This window comes from Maniola jurtina, chromosome 27, assembly GCF_905333055.1.
Source record: "Maniola jurtina chromosome 27, ilManJurt1.1, whole genome shotgun sequence".
NCBI classification, from domain to species: domain Eukaryota; kingdom Metazoa; phylum Arthropoda; class Insecta; order Lepidoptera; family Nymphalidae; genus Maniola; species Maniola jurtina.
This window is the reverse complement of record NC_060055.1, coordinates 4,094,502-4,112,508: the sequence shown is the minus strand read 5'-3', so window position 1 is coordinate 4,112,508 and position 18,007 is coordinate 4,094,502. Positions and strand designations below refer to the sequence as shown.

Genomic DNA, 18,007 nt, shown 5'->3' with positions numbered 1-18,007 from the left:
TTCACGGCCCAACAGTTTTACCGATTCTGACGAAATTTGGTACAGGGTTAGTTAATATCCCGGGGACGGACATAGGCTACTTTTTATCCCGGAAAATCAAAGAGTTCCCACGGAATTCTTAAAAACTCATCCGCTTAACCGATTTGTGGTACCGAAGTAGCTTGCGTCCCTGTAATTGACATAGGCAACTTTTTACCCCGGAAAATCAAATAGTTCCCACGAGATTAAAAAATCTTTATCCGTGCCAACGAAGTCGCATCAGCTAGTAAGATATAAATGCTATCGCAACTAAGTTGCATTACGAAATCTTACTCTTAGTCAAGTCACATGTAAATGGATTTACAGTAAGTACACTGCATGAATATTACCTCAACATTAGATATGTGATTAAAAGATGACGACCCTCAGCAATGAGTACTAGGACAATATTAAGTACATTCATTCAATTGCTTTTATACATAATTTTGTACCTAATATCAAATCTTTGAAAAGAGCAACCGCCGAGTTTCTTGCTGATTCTTCTCGGTAGGAAAGGCATTCCGAACCAGTGGTAGATGCTTTTGACGATTCAAAAGAACTTGTAAAAGTCTAATTGAATAAAAATATTTTGAATTTGAATTTGAAAAAGTTTTTAAATATGTGTTTTGTAACATCGAACCTTGGACTGTTTACAACTTACAAACCATAGGCGTTTTTACTATTTTAATTAGCATGAAACAATCCAATTATTATAATTACATTTCAGACTTGTTCATAAAATGTAGAGTAGTACTTATCGACATAAAAATATGGAATGAAAGAGTTAAAAAAGTCAGACTGTTTTAATGATATATTTAAATAATTTTAATTTAACTTTAAAAACAGATATTATTTTGTAGGACTTATCGATACACTAAAGTTTGCATTCTGCAGCATTCATTTTTTTTATTCGTTTTGCAAATTAATGATTCTCGGGTTTGATTCGATTTATCGCAATATAGACGTAATTTTTAGATAATAAATTTAGATAAGTCCAGTGACTTTGTTTCTTTTAGCACATATTATGTAAAATGTTTTGAAATTTTTCGATACAAGTAAAATCACGTTAAATTTTATCAAATATTTCATTATATTTTTAAAGTGAAAACTTGTATGGTGCATTGGGCGATTTTGGGAAAAAATTTCAAGGTCTCGTCACCCAAATGTGGGTAATTTTAATTATGTTCATGGAATGAAGTTCCTACCGAAAACCTATTTTATGTTATATAGTATGGAAGTATATAAAAATATAATTTTTTTTTTAATGTTAAAGCGCTTGGCTGCAATCAGACCTGCTAACAAAATAAATGATGACGCAGCTTAAAATCGAACGAGCTTGCCTAGAAAATAAATCTTTACTGACTTAAAACGTAGTGTTTACAAGCTTTTGAGTGAGGACCTGTCTATTTACTCTTGACTTAAACTTCATATTAAAAGTGTATGAGAAAGAAAAATAAAACAAAGATTTTTTATCGATATCCGCTACGGCCCCGTCCCTATGTATTGTGCAACGATGCAGGCGTGAAGCGGAACGCGCGTGTGTATGTACGTTTTTGTGTTCCACGTAACTCTGCAAATAGATCACTATTGCGAAACAGAAGTGAATTTAATTAACCGGCTCCGAAAACGAAGTTTATCATTGCTAGCCAGCTTTGTAGTTTCTTTTTAATCTTTGATGGTTATGTTTGATATGTTTTTAGGGTTCCTTGCCGGACTTCGTCTGTGGTGGTGTTTGCTGGCGCGCGTGTTGTGACTTTTTGGAGTGCTTTTTTGTTAAAACAGACTGGAAAGCGCTTTAAGGGGGTGCCGTGCGTATGTGGGCGAGCGCCGGCACAGACGGGGTCCATACTTGTATAGTTTAGCTAACTTGTTAGAAATAACTACAAACTTGACATTGGCTTATCATTGTAAAAGCCAGACGAGAGTGAAAAAAAAAAAGGGTTCCTTGCCTCAAAAGGAAAATAGGAACCCTTGTAGGATCACTTTGTTATCTGTCTGTCAAGAAACTATAGGGGACTTCCCGTTGACCTCCCGTAGAATCATGGGCAGGTAGTTAGGTCTTATAGCACAAGTAAAGGAATAAATCCGAAAACCGTGAATTTGAGGTTGCTTGACGAAAAAAAAATTGTTTCAATTTTCAAAGTAAGATAACTATACCAAGATAAGTATCATAATATGAAAGCGCTTTACCTGTACATTCTAAAACAGATTTTTATTTTATTTCTAAGCATGATATTTTTAGATTTATCGTGCAAAATGTCCGAAAAAAATACCCGAGTGCAAACCCTCGGCTTCGGTGCGCGAGTCTGACTCGCTCTTGGCCGGTTGTTTGGAATGTTTTTTGGTTACTGAGCGAAAAGGTGGTTAAGACATCCGCCTCGCATTTGGGAGTTTCGGGGGTTCGATCCCGGGCACGCACCTCTAACTTGTCAGTTATGTGCGTTTTAGCAATTAAATATCACTTGGTTTAACAGTGAAGGAAAACATCGTGAGGAAACCTGCATGCCTGAGATTTCTCCACAATGTTTTCAAAGGTACCTACTCGTATGTGAAGTTTATATATCTACGTGAAGTGTATGTATGTTTTTGTGTTACCACGTAACACTGCAAATAGATCACTATTTTTTTACACAGACAGACAGCAGAGTGACGTTAATAGGCCTTCGATTTTAACCTTTGGGTACGGAACCCTAATAAGGTTTTAAACAAGTGTAAATTAAAAATTTATAACACCCCCGACATGTGAAGGTTACAGTAACTAGAAAAGAGCTGATAACTTTCAAACGGCTGAACAGATTTTTTGGATTATAGCTAAGAACACTCTCGATCAAGCCACCTTTTAAACAAAAAAAAACTAAATTAGAATCGGTTCACTAGTTTAGGAGCTATGATGCCACAGACAGATACACAGGTACACACGACAAACTTATAACACCCCTCTTTTTGGGTGGGGGGTTAAAAAGTACGCCTTGTATGGTTTGCATGGTTTACAATTTGAAACGTTTAGTAGGTATACAGTATAATCTAAACTCATTGCAAACTAATTTCATATGCGTGTAAAGTACAACATCGTTTCCCCGTCGCAACAGCGGTATCGGCCGATTGTAGGAACAACACTGTTATCAGTGCTGATAACAGGTCATTCACACCGCGCTCACTTCCTTGTGCCACGTGGTGGGACAGTATAGTTTGTTGTGTGTGGAACTATTACAAGCAACAACTAAGCAATGGTACATACTTTGATTAAATAAATATATTATACTAGAGAATGCCCGCGGCTTCGCCCGCGTGGATATCGGTTTTTTATCCTAGGAACTCTTTGATTTTCCGGGATAAAAAGTAGCCTATGTCCTTCCCCGGGATGTCCCCCAAGTCTCTACCAAATTGCATTAAAATCCGTTCAGCGGTTGAGACGTGAAAACGTAGCAGACAGACAGACAGACAGACAGACACACTTTCGCATTTATAATATTAGTATGGATTTAAAAAACCGGCCAAGTGCGAGTCAGACTCGCTCACCGAGGGTTCCGCACTCGGGTAATTTTTCTGACATTTTGCACGATAAATCAAAAACTATTATGAATAAAAATATTTAAAAATCTGTTTTAGAATATACAGGTAAAGCACTTTCATATGATACCCCACTTGGTATAGTTATCTTACTTTGAAAATTGAAACACATTTTTTTTTGAGTGATGTAATTACAAATTCACGATTTTTGGATTTATTCCTTTACTTGTGCTTTAAGACCTACCTGCCTTTCATGATACTAGGTCAACGGGAAGTACCTTATAGGTTTTCTTGTCAGACACGACGGACGGACGACAGACAGACAACAAAGTGATCCTATAAGGGTTCCGCTTTTCCTTTTGAGGTACGGACCTCAAAAAAACTGTGAACTCAAGCTGGGGTACTCACCATCACGGCTCATGCCTAACTTCAAGCACTTCTGCAGCCGGCAGTACTGGCAACGGTTCCGGTTGACCCGGTCCACGACGCAGGCCTTGTTCCTCGGGCACTGGTAGTTGACCACTGAAACCATTTGCTGTGTTAATAATTACGCTTTACTTAGGTACATTGCTGAAAAATAATATTACAAAGGCGAAAGTTTGTGTGTATGTGTGTATGTTTGTTACTCTTTCACGCAAAAACTACAAGACGGATTTGACTGGAATGAACTGAATGATTAGAATGAAGATAGATTATACCTTGGATTAACACATAGGCTACTTTTTATCCCGGAAAATTAAAGAGATCCTACGGGATTTTTAAAAACCTATATCCACGCGAATGAAGTCGCGGGCATCAGCCAGTATTTCATATTATATGTATACTAGAGGATGCCCGCGACTTCGTGCGCGTATCTTTCGTCAGAATCGGTTACACTGTTGGGCCGTGAAAAGGTAGCAGACAGACAGACAGACACACTTTTGCATTTATAATATTAGTATAGTATGGATGCGAAGGAAGCTCGCTTTCTTTGGACATTTACAGAAAGGAGGACGATTCTCATTCCCTAGATTATTGTTGGAAGGGAGAATTGCAGGCAAAAGAGCTCAAGGTCTCTAAAGACGCAAATTGTTAGACGATATAAGGGGGTGGGCAGGGCTTAGTCACTCGAAGTTGAAAGAGGTGGCTTTAAATAGAGCAGCTTTTCGGATGATGTGTCGAAGAAGGCACGCGACGACGATGATGATGATGATTTCAAACATGGCAGAAGGGCCAGGCAACGCAATCTCTATTATTATAAATAGGTAAAGTTTATAAGTTTGTTTGTAGGAAGCAATCTCTGGAATTACTGAACTGATTTTGATAATTCTTACACCAATAGAAAGCTACATTCTTCCTGAGTGACATCCATACTAATATTATAGCTAAGAACACTCTCGATCAAGCCACCTTTCAAACAGAAAAACTAAATTAAACTCGGTTCATTAGTTTAGGAGCTACGATGCCACAGACAGATACACAGATACACACGTCAAACTTATAACACCCCTCTTTTTGGGTCGGGGGTTAATAAAACTTACCGTTTAGCTGGAAAATGCAAAGCACCCATTTTTGTGAACTTTGACCTTTAATTTTTTTTTTGCAAATGTGGGATCGATGGGGACTTTTCACAGTTCATTCATATTGATGTTCCCAACATTCATACCAACTTTTAGTTCGATGCGAATTACCCATGAATATCTATTTTGACCGGACTATAATATAGTTTATGTCCCATAGTGAAAAATGAACTTTATAGTGACGGTAGTTACATTGAATGGCATTCAAAACTGTCATATTCCTTCCAGTATCGCATTCCACGTATACTCTTTCCTTCCTTTCATTCCTTCCATCCGACCAGACCAATTCCAAAAGTATAAATTCCCAAACAGACCTTGCCAGGAATTGAATCTGAGACTTTCCACATAAAAGATCACTGTGCCAGGGGATGGTGAATGTTCAATTTAGTCATTTGAGGGTAGTTTAATAATAACCACTGTACCAGGAGATGGTGAATGGTCAATTTTAGCCATTTGAGGGTAGTTTAATAATAACCACTGTGCCAGGGGGTGGTGAATAGCCAATTTTAGTCATTTGAGGGTAGTTTAATAATAACCACTGTGCCAGGGGATGGTGAAGGGTCAATTTTAGCCACTTGAGGGTAGTTTAATAATAACCACTGTGCCAGAGGGTGGTGAAGGGTCAATTTTAGTCATTTGAAGGTAGTTTAATAATAACCACTGTGCCAGGGGGAGGTGAATGGTCAGATTTTAGCCATTTGAGAGTAGTTTAATAATAACCACTGTGCCAGGGGGTGGTGAATAGCCAATTTTAGTCATTTGAGGGTAGTTTAATAATAACCACTGTGCCAGGGGGTGGTGAATAGCCAATTTTAGTCATTTGAGGGTAGTTTAATAATAACCAACGGCCAGGGGGTGGTGAAGGGTCAATTTTAGTCATTTGAGGGTAATTTAGTAAGCAAAATAGATAATTGAAGCCGACCTGTGCTCTGTGACCGGCGGAAGAACCCCTTGCAGCCCTCGCAGGTGATGACGCCATAGTGGACCCCTGAAGACTTGTCGCCGCAGACCTTGCATGGTATTATCTCGATTTGTGCTATAACAATAGAAAAAAAAACATTAAAATCTTTTTTTAATATCCTTTATTTATAGCCTTTTCTAGCTGTTCAGTAAAAAAAAAGTATATACAGTAGAGCCTCGATAATCCGAACTACCAAAAAATATCTCTATTCGGACTCACGGAGCGTTCGGATTACAGTATGTTAAAAAAAATGCAAATATATTTGACAAAAAATATTTATTCAGGTACTATAAAACACATATTTAAACCAAAAAATACGTTACTTATTCATAAAGTCATCAATTTTAGTTTGGCGGGTTCTATTTATTGACCAAAAAAAGGCTTTGTCCCTCAAATTACGCAGCATCATCTTTTCGGATAAAGACAAGTCATTTTCATCAGCCCAATCTAAACAAGTATTCAGTGCTGAAATAGCTTGTGAATGAGGAATTTTCTTGACGTTTAAAGCTGAAGTATTGTCAACAAAAGACTCGTCATTCCCAGACTCGTCAGTCTCTTGCACGGAACAGAAAATCTGTTCCGTGGTCTCTTGCGTAACAAAATATAAGATCAGCGGTCACGGTAAGGGAGAGAGAGGGGCAGTCGCCAGTTCGGATTACAGCGGCGTTCGGATTATTCAGAGTACGGATTATCGAGGCTCTACTGTACATGGCAAAAATATAATGATAAGTAATTAAGAAAATAAGTGCCTACATTTATGTTAAAATATTAATTAAAAAATAATATTACAGTGTTATGATAATTTGTAAGTAGGTATTTAAAAAGAAAGCATTTCATTATAAAATAAAATATAAAATAAAATAAAAAGTTATTAAACAATGAACTAGTTAGATAATACCAAAGTACCTACTATAGTTGTATACAAAACTTCATGAAAACTCCATTTTGTTATTCAGTAAATAAAGCTGTATTATTATTTATAGGCTTTTACATTTCCCCTTACCCTACCCTATCTTATAATACAATTATATCTATATATAAAATTACATCTTATCCTACAAACCTATCCTATCATAGAGATTTCACAAGTTACTTAGGTACCTTGTAACCATCTTAACAGATTGCAAGCTCAGTCAGAATTTGGATTAGCTAATAATTCAGTAAATAAAGCTGTATTATTATTTATAGGCTTTTACATTTCCCCTTACCCTACCCTATCTTATAATACAATTATATCTATATATAAAATTACATCTTATCCTACAAACCTATCCTATCATAGAGATTTCACAAGTTACTTAGGTACCTTGTAACCATCTTAACAGATTGCAAGCTCCGTCAGAATTTGGATTAGCTAATAAGCTAAATAAAGACACCAACTTGCAATCTGTTCAAAAACAATAATTCAACCAGACGGTCTCTATCTTGTTCAAATGTTTATTGTGTTACGTAGAATCGATAATACATACATACATAGACTGCTAAAATCATAACCCTTTTTTTGGCTTTGCCGCAGTCGGGTAAAAAATATAAGCACACTGTAGGAACGACGAAGAACAAATCAAGCAGAAATATAAACCAAAAGCCATTTTAAGTGCATACCAATTCAGTATTATAATTTATAATTAAAGTAGCTACCCAAACATATTTTAGTATCGAAACAAAGTACTCCATTGTTATCGATTTCAACATCGATAACAATTAGTATCGATTACAAAATCGATTTGAATTACAAATGAAAATAGAGAGGGTTATACGATACCTACTTAAAGTTCGTGCGTAGAATCGATTCTATTAATAACCAAAGTTCTAAGGTTATTTTTAAGATATAAAACCTGAGGTACCTACTATAATATGACTGACTGACTATGCACAGCCTAAACTGGTGGAAATTTTGCATTCTCAATTTTTTGACCTTGACCATTAGGTAATACATACTTACAAATAAATACCCATAAATAAATAAATAAAATAAACAAATAAAGGATTTCATTAAAAAAAATTGTCGTAAGAACTCATAAATAATCCCTTTCATATCATTTTGTGTTTATATAAACTTTATATAAATATACAAAAAACATTTTGACCAGAAAAATTACCAAAGAAAACGATCGCCCACAAAATAATAAATAAATCGAAAATGCGGTTTGATTTACAAATTCAAAATACCTACAATAAATACCTACCTAACGCTATTTTGGCTAAGTTCCTTGACCGCCGATAAATTTTATTTATTAACCGAAATATCTTTTGTCATAACGAAAAACGCTTACAATAAAACACCCAAAAGTTTAAAAAAATATATCATAATAAAAATGTGTACGATAAAAAACCTAAAAATACGATTCGAAATTCAAAAAATTCATACTAACGCCATTTTTGGTTAGAGTTCGTCGACCCAAGAGGCAAGGTCGGAGCGCGGGCATCGACTCCTCTTTACATGTGTGGGTACTGAGCGAGTCTCTACACGTTGAATTTTATACTTTATTACTACGGATTAGGGTTCAAATTGGTTTGTCTTGTAGCGCCAGATGGTACGGTGATCCCGTCCTATGCAGCGGTAGCGGTGTCCATCTTTGGTAGTATACGGGATACAAGATGGGCGTATTTTTTTTAATTTACTACGTATGTGTTGCGTAATTTTTAACAGATGTTAATATTATACAGTTGACTAGTTATTTCCTGTGACTTTACGCGCTTTATAATGATGACAAAACATGAAAAGATAGATTTGAACTGTATGCTAGGTGCCTACTTTTAGTTTTTTTTTCTTGATAATAAAATAGCGAGCTAACGAGCAGGCGGGTCACCTGATGTTAAGTGATAACCACCGCCCATGAACATTTTGCAGCATCAGAGGCCGATGTATTGCCGGTCTTTCAGGTATTTGTTGGTCCGCCCCTTGAATAACCCCACGTTGTAATCTAGTGGGAACCACGCCGATGGAAGTTAAATACATACCTACCTACTTTATTAATATTATTTTGTCTTGGTGTTCATCATCATCATCATCATCGCCGGCTCACTACTGAGCACGCGTCTTCTCTTAGAATGACAAGGATTTGATCATAGTCTACCATACTGGCCAAGTATGGAATGGCAGACTTCACACACCTTTGAGAACATTATGGATTACCAAGTGTAAATTAAAAATTTATAACACCCCAGACAAGCGAAGGTTACAGTAACTAGAAAAGAGCTGATAACTTTCAAACGGCTGAACCGATTTTCTTGGATTATAGCTAAGAACACTCTCGATCTCTAAATTAAAATCGGTTCATTAGTATAGGAGCTACGATGCCACAGACAAATATACAGAAACACAAATACACACGTCAAACTTATAACACCCCTCTTTTTGGGTCGGGGGTTTAAAACTCTCATATTATATGCAGGTTTCCTCACGATGTTTTCCTTCACTGTTAAAGCAAGTGATATTGAAATGCTTAAAAAGCTCATAACTCTGAAAAGTTAGATATGCATGCCAGGGTTTGAACCTCCAACCTTCCGAAAAGAGACTCTACAATGTTTCAAAGATGTGTAAAGTCTGCCAATCCTCACTTGATCAGCATGGTGGACTATGATCAAGACCCTTCTCATTCTGAGTGGAGACCCGTACTCAGTAGTGGGCCGGCGATGGGCTTAGACTTCAGATGACAATGGTGATGAAAAACTTATATACATTGGAATCAGATATTGGATTGGATTGGATTGGAGTGTAGAAACCAAAGGGTTGATAAAAACTGCCAAACCCCTTCCAGGTTAGCACGCTTACATCTTAGACTGTATCATCACTTACCACCAGGTGAGATTGCAGTCAAGGGCTAACTTGTATCTGAATAAAAAAAGATTAAGGGACCAATTTTCCACTATGTATCATCAGAAATACGTATTACATAAGGATAACTTAGTGGTTTTATTATGATACGAATTTAATCGGTTCTACAATTTCATTTTGATGTTTTTATCGATTTACTAATTAATCGATGACACGTGTAAGAACCTACCTACGAAATAAAAAAACTAAAATAATAGCCACTGAAAGAAAAAAATCAGGATTTGGAATCAACTGCGGTGTTCCCATTAGATCACAACATGGGGTTATTCATGGGGCGGACCAACAAATTCCTAAAAGGCCGGCAAGGCATCGGCGATTCCTCTGGTACTGCAAATGTCCGGTGGCGGTAATCACTTAACATCAGGTGACTTGGCTGCTCGTTTGCTCGCTATTTTTACTTAAAAAAAAATTTCAAGTTTCACTTTTAGATTAGCTGACATTTGGTCTATGATCTAAAATATACAATTATACAATGTCTAAAATATACAATTTTAATAAACCGTCAAAAATTTCAGCTATAAAAAATTGCAATCCCGTACTTTGAATTTATTTAATAAGAAATAGAAAGGGTTATCTCGTAGGATTTGGTTTTGGATTTTTTCCTTATAACACCTATCCACGTGCCAAACATGATTCTAGGTCAAAGGAAAGTACCCTATAGGTTTTCTTGACAAACACAACAGAAGGACAGACAGACAGACAGACAATGAAGTGATCCTATAAAGGTTCCTTTTTCCTTTTGAGGTACGGAACTCTAAAAATGAAATAAAATCAGGTCAAACCGCCAATTTTGAACTATCAGTCAAAATCTAACCGACACAGTTAAAAGAGGAAGCTGCTAGTTTCAAAACAAATAACAATGTTAATTAGAAAGGCGTGACAAATTAAATTTGCGTTTTTTATAGACCTACCCACAATCATTTGCCATTCACGGATAAAACAAAAGGGCCTTTGTTACCGTAAGGAATGGCGGGCGTAGAGGAAACTGTAAAATGTTGGGAAATAGACACAGAATTCTAGATCTATACAAATATAATATAATTATACACCAAGCGAGAAAAAAACTAAAAATGTTAACTTCAGTTTGTAAAATTGTATAATGACTTACAGAAACTACTATTAAACTAATTATTATTAAGTTATCGTGAAAAAAAAGATTCCGACCAATTGAAAACTTCCTCCTTTTTGGAAGTCGGTTAAAAAACTGTTTTTGGACGCCATTTTTCCAAGATGGCGGCGCGAGCGGCAAAGATACGAGGTGGCAAAATGAAAATTCGGAAAGAGCACGCCGAAATCTATAAAACCACTAATTTGCAAAACTCCCGGCAAACTTTCCAGATAAGCCCCTTATTGAGCACGAAATGACTGGACTACATATATGATAGTTATCCTTTGTAGAAAGAATAGTTTCTGTTATCTTTAGCAAAGAGCGTTTGGATAAAAACTTAACTATTTATATTAAACTTGAAGGGCCAATACACACTTACTTATTATTATTTTACTTTTTAGAGGTTTTTGTATCAAGGTTTTTTAAATTTTTATTTATTTTTACTAAACGCTTTTTAAACCATACTATAATATCTTGAATCACCTTATAAGAGCTTTGGCCTTATTAGAATTAGGCTAGATATTAATATGTATTGGTCGGATAGTAATAACCGGGCTTCTATTCTAATGCCGGGATGGTATTTCTAATAAGAAAACTAGAAAAAGCTAATAATCTTCAAACGGCTGAACCGATTTTCTTGGATTATAGCTAAGAACACTCGATCAAGCCACCTTTCTAACAAAAAAAAACCAAATCAAAATCGGTTCATTCGTTTAGGACCCACGATCCCACAGACAGATACACACGTCAAACTTATAACACTCCTCTTTTTGGGTTGTCGGTTAATAAGAGTCTTGTAAGTATCTTAAGGTTATTACTCTGCAATACATAACACCTTAGTCTTTAGTAGACATTGAAAACGTAATATGGACAATCCCAATCAGAAAGAGACGCAAGATATGCACCCGGTCAGCTGATCGTGACGTCACAGGTCAGCGACCCCGCCCGGAGTCGTAGCACGTTCGATGACGTCACCGGGGTTGGAATTCGGGCGTGGCTTACGGTTCCAATTTTAAATTATGCAACAGATAATTCCAAGTTAATATGTCAATGACAATGTGGCCAGCTTTTTTTACGGGCGAAGGTTGAAATTTATTCAGCCTATTGATTTTTTTTTCAAATGTAATAGAGAAGAGTAGCTAAGAAACTGACACAATGGTGAGCGCTGTGGTTTTATAAGCGGGAGGTCTCGGGTTCGATTTCTGGCAGAGGCAATGAGTAAAATCTTTGAATTTAATTTTGAATACCCGGCTGAGTTTGTTGTGGGCTCTTCTCAGACTTGGGCGCGTTTGGAACCCTCGTAACTTTAGTTTTAAGTTTACGTTATTAATTATCACCACTATATCGTCTTTCAAATCTAACAAATCGGACAATCAAAAGGTGTATAATAGTACCTATTTTTAACCCCCTACCCAAAAAGAGGGGTGTGATAAGTATGACGTGTGTATCTGTGTATCTGTCTGTGGCATCGTAGCTCTTAAACGAATGAACCGATTGTAATTTAGTTTTTTTTTTTGTTTGGAAGGTGGCTTGATCGAGTGTGTTCTTAGCTATCTATAATCGAAGAAAATCGGTTCAGCCGTTTGAAAGTTCTTTTCTACTTTTCTTACAGAGGTTTTTTGTGTCGGGGTTTTTTTTAATTTTGAGTTATCCTTTTATATATTTAATAGATTAGACTAATAAAGTTTCATTCATGAAAAATTTCATACATTCCATAATAACGTAATAGTAATACTAATCAATATAAACAGAGATAAAATACCTACTTTACTCCTTATCAGTACAATACACACCCACATGCCTACGTCACAGGTCACTGACCTTAGACCAAATCCGAGCGTCGAATTTGAATTTTAATCTAACGGACTTGTATATCCTAATGTTATCATGCGAGATTGAACCCTATTGTTAAGAAGATAGGAGCTAGGTTGTCTAACTGGTATGGGATTTGCTAGGGTTGGCAATTTTTTTGGCTAAATAAAGAACCTTTATGAAGGACCTTAATATAATAGGCAAACGCGTCCGATCTTAGACCACATCATCACTTTCCATCAGGTGTGATTGTGGTCGAGCGCTTGCCTACAGTGAATAAAAAAAATAAACCTAACTCCTTACATAACTCAACGGGTTGCGACTTGCAAAGCTGAAGTGGCAATACTTGGAAAAACCGGCCAAGTGCGAGCCAGACTAAAAGTATGACAGTACATTCGTATTTTTTCGAATTTTTTTTGTTTAAATCAAGAACTATTATGCATACAAATAAATAAAAATCTGTTTTAGAATGTGTAGGAAAGCCCTTTCATATGATAGATACCCTTCTTAGTATAGTAATCTTACTCTGAAAGTTCAAAATGCTAATTATTATTATTAGTTCATGAATACAATTCAATAATTTTTTGTGATGTAACCACAAATTCACGGTTTTTGTATTTTTCCTTTACTAGCATGCTATAAGACCTACCTACCTAGCAAATTATATGATTCTAGGGCAACTGAAAGTATCCCATAGGTTTCTTGACAAATACGACAAACAGACAGACAACAAAGTGATCCTATAAGGGTTCCTTTTTTCATTTTGAGTTACGGAACCCTACAAACCGATTGAAGTTGGGGTTGATATGAAGTAAAGATAACTAGTCGTTTCATAGCCTACCTAGCGTCAAATGTGGGTAGCATTTGACGCCTACCGTTATTTAGGTGAAGCCTCAAAGTTTTGCTAAAAGTTTTCTAACTGTCGTGGTGCCTTTCTAGTTCCAGATTTTGTCCTCCTAAAATAGCCCTCTTCATAGCCCAACTTGAATTTGTGGATCAGGCTGTATTTAAGTATCCACGTTTTAGATAAATCGATACCCCTCACGTAATCTGTTGCAAGCTACAAAAGTGCCGGACGTTTTTAAAATAGTAACGTCTATTTTATTTATTTTACGCTTTCAAAATAAAAAAATGCTTGTTGTATTTCTCAAAAGATGACGGAAGGCGTAAAACATCGTTTCTTCTTTACATCCAACTGCCGTGAAGCCCAAAAGGAGGGTTTTGTGTTTGCCCTGTATGTATGTGCGTATTTTCGTTCATATATCCGCTCGTAGCTACTCAAACGGTTCAACTGATTTTGATAAAATATGATACATCATCAGATTCGTCTTGATGGCGCGAGTGTGACTAGGTACAGATTAAAAAAAAATCAAAATGGCATTTGAATGTCTTGTTACGATACTATTGAAAAATGCTGTTTCGGGAATACAACAACTTAAGTACGTGATATCGGAATATTGGAGCATGAGGTCAATTTTTTTTTTCAAAATATCGCTCCCGCAATCGGCTCTAACCTTTTTAGACGTATTCTTTATCGACATCCCTGTAACAGTTTCACGGGTGAACGCCCTCGAATGTCCGAACTAAACGTATACCGAGCAACATCAACTTTGTCTATCCAATATTTATTGCATAGCTCCTATTCTTATATGATATAGAGGTCAAATTCCAAAAGCAATTAGATTTCGATTAGCCAGCAAAGCGGTGTCGTCCTTTGGCTTCGAAATTCGAATGAATAGTTCTCGCTTCTTACAATAGTTTTTTAGGATGCTTTTTAAAGTTTTACGATTGAAAGTTTTAAAAAAAAATTTAGATAATAAATCAATATAGGGATTGTTCTAATCTAGACCTAGACTAGACGATGCCCGAAACTTTATCCAGATAAGTATAATAGGTATAAAATGAAAAGGTGGCTGACGGATTGATCTGTCAACGCACAACTCAAACTACTGGACGGATCGCTATATGATAATAATATGACGTAGATTTTAAAAAATTAAACCCCTAAGGGGGTAAAATAGGGGTTTGAAACAGACCACGTGGACGAAGTCGCGGACATTCCTAAGAAATCTTCATAATCACACTATCACACTAATATTATAAAGGCGAAAATTTGTGTGTATGTGTGTGTATGTTTGTTACTCCTTCACGCAAAAACTGCTAAACGGATTTGGCTGAAATTTGGAATGGAGATAGATAATATCCCGGATTAGCACATGGGCTACTTTTTATCCCGAAAAATCAGAGTTCCCACGGGAATTCTAAAAACCCTTAATCCACGTGGGTGAAGTCGCGGGAATCGGCTGGTATGATAATATGACGTAGATTTTTAAAAAATTAAACCCCTGACGGGGTAAAATAGGGGTTTGAAACAGTCCAAGCGGACAAAGTCGCGAACATTTCTAACAGATCTTCATAATAATAGAAATGAAGTTAAAAAAAACGTAAAAAAAATATTTTTTAGTGTTTTATTGCTGTGTTTACAACGATCGTGTATGTATGTGTAGGTAGGTAGGTATTATATTTAGTTTTGGCTAAAGATCAGCTGTCGTGGACGTCTAGGTCATTGAACCTGAATTGATGGTGTTTACTGTCTCCCTTCCCTCAGAGAATCGAGTATCTATACTTCGCGATAGGTCAAGATGGCAATCGGAAATACTCGACGGATCGGGCAGAAAGGCATGAAGATAGCTATTATGACACGGATACCCACTAAGAAAGGATTTTTGAAAATTCAACCCCTAAGTGGGTAAAATAGGGGTTCGAAATTTGTATAGTTCTCGCGAACGAAGTCAGAGGCGTCAGGTAGTATCCAATCTGTAGACCACTTCTATCTGCCATTATTAATACCATAGATACTTAAAGAAGATAAATGACCATAGAATTGTATCATGCACAAATTAAAATTAAAACATGACAGCACAGAAAGATGCATAATTTAATTTTGGAACACCCATGCCTGATTTAAACTGGGTCTTTTTGATGTCGCAACGCAACACCGGTCAATGATGCGACGAGGCAAGGACGTTTGCGCTGTGTTGTAACATGAGGTGAACATACGATTACATTTAAACAACCCGATATATAAGGAAAAGACGATAATAATAATAATCCATACTAATCCATACAAATATTAGAAAACCGGCCAAGCGCGAGTCAGACTCACGCACCGAGAGTTCCGTACTCGGGTATTTTTTCCGACATTTTGCACGATAAAACAAAAACAAAAAAAAAAAAATTATGTATAAAAATAAACAAAAATCTGTTTTAGAATGTACAGGTAAAACCCTTTCGTATGATACCCCACTTCGTATAGTTATCTTACTTTGAAAATTGAAACACATTTTTTTATGTGATGTAACCACAAATTCACGGTTCAGATTTTTTCCTTTACTTGTGCCAAAAGACCTACCAGCCAAACTCGACTCTATATCAACGGGAAGTACCCTATAGGTTTTCTTGACAGACACGACGAACAACAAAGTGATCCTATAAGGTTTCCGTTTTTCCTTTAAAGTTACGGATCCCTAAAAAGGTATAAGTTAGAGGTTAGGTATGAAGACAAGACCTACATAGGGACTTCGTCTGTGTCGGTTAGCTGGCGGGCGTGCTCTGCCTTTTTGGAGTGTTTTTTTTGTTAAAACTGACTGGAAAGCGCTCTAAGGGGGTGCCGTGCGTATGTCGGCGAGCGCCGGTACAGACGGGGTCCATACTTGTATAGTTTAACTAACTTGTTACAAATAACTACAAACTTGACATTGGCTCATCTTTGTAAAGCCAGACGAGAGAGAGAAAAAAAAAGAGGACCTACATAGACGAGTATGTCCTACAAACGGTAGAGGGTATAGGTAGGTAGGTATGAGTGTTGCAACATACAATAACGACAATGACCCAATATCGTACAAGCGGCTATTGCGATCGAAAATGAACGTAACTTGCAGTGACGCGGCCGTGACGTCACGGGGTTAATGAACTTTGCATCATTTTTCATTTAATACCCCTGACCCAAAAAGAGGGGTCTTATAAGTTTGACGTGTGTATCTGTCTGTGGCATCGTAGCTCCTAAACTAATGAACCGATTTTAATTTAGTTTTTTTTTGTTTGAAAGGTGGCTTGATCGAGTGTTCTTAGCTATAACCCAAGAAAATCGGTTCAGCCGTTTGAAAGTTATCAGCTCTTTTCTAGTTACTGTAACCTTCACTTGTCGGGGGTGTTATAAATTTTTAATTTACACTTGTACCTAAGTGCCTATTGCCTACCATTAACCACCACTACCTTGAATGCAACAGTGTGTTTGTTTGTTTGTTGGTTGATTTGTCCTTCAATCACGTCGCAATGAATCGATGAGATTTTTTTCTATGGGTATAGTCAAAGACCTGGAGAGTGACACGCCGTAGATTCTGTCTACAAAAGGATTTCTAAACTTTACAACCATTTTCGCGATAATTTGGCGATTTTGGGCATTGACGTTAACCTTAATTACAGCTCGTTCACACAGGCTACGTAAGCGTAGCCGTAGCGCGTGCCATTGCGTTGTAATGTATGGAACTGTATGAGACATGGCATACCGCTTGCGTGGCTTGAAAGTTCGCGTAGACGTAATGCGTGCAGTTATGTCTACGGATTCACGCGCGTCACTACGCACGTGTCACGTGTACGTGCTTGGTGTGAATCGGCCTTAAATGTGGCCTGAACAGGAGATTCATCACATCACACTATCACATCACACTATCTCACTTCACACTATCACACGTCACATATTATAAAGGCGAAAGTTTGTGTGTATGTGTGTATGTTTGTTACTCCTTCTACCTACTACCCTGGATTAGCACATAGGCTACTTTTAATCTCGGAAAATCAAAGAGTTCCCACGGGATTTTTTAAAAACCTATTCCACGCGAACAAAGTCGCGGGCATCAGCTAGTTATATCTATAGGGAGACCCGAGCCCATAATACTGGTCACTTGTGTCAACGGTATTGACACAAATGACCGGTATGCTCGGTGATGGAGGAGCGCTTCGAATCGGCACAAAAAATAACTGTCGGTGGCATGGAGGTCGATGAAACGCACGTGCTCCTGGAGTGTACGAGCGTGGCAGAACATCGAGAACGCCATCTGGGATCCCCAGCCTCACTTCATGAAGCCTTCGGCAACCTGGACGGTCTACTCGGCTTCTGGAGCGAGCTTGGATGGCTGGAG

General features: G+C 37.1%; 1 protein-coding gene across 13 annotated transcripts in view; it reads right to left on the bottom strand.

The window, feature by feature from the left end:
• LOC123879025 (probable nuclear hormone receptor HR3) overlaps positions 1-18,007 on the bottom strand; it is a 156,521-nt gene that overhangs the window by 17,264 nt on the left and 121,250 nt on the right. For all 13 annotated transcript variants that reach the window (XM_045926493.1, XM_045926505.1, XM_045926504.1 and 10 more), the window contains 2 exons: positions 6,010-6,123; positions 3,937-4,050 (listed from right to left, as the gene is read on the bottom strand). In XM_045926493.1, the coding sequence (XP_045782449.1) occupies positions 3,937-4,050; positions 6,010-6,123 (228 nt within the window). The remainder of the gene's footprint in view (positions 1-3,936; positions 4,051-6,009; positions 6,124-18,007) is intronic.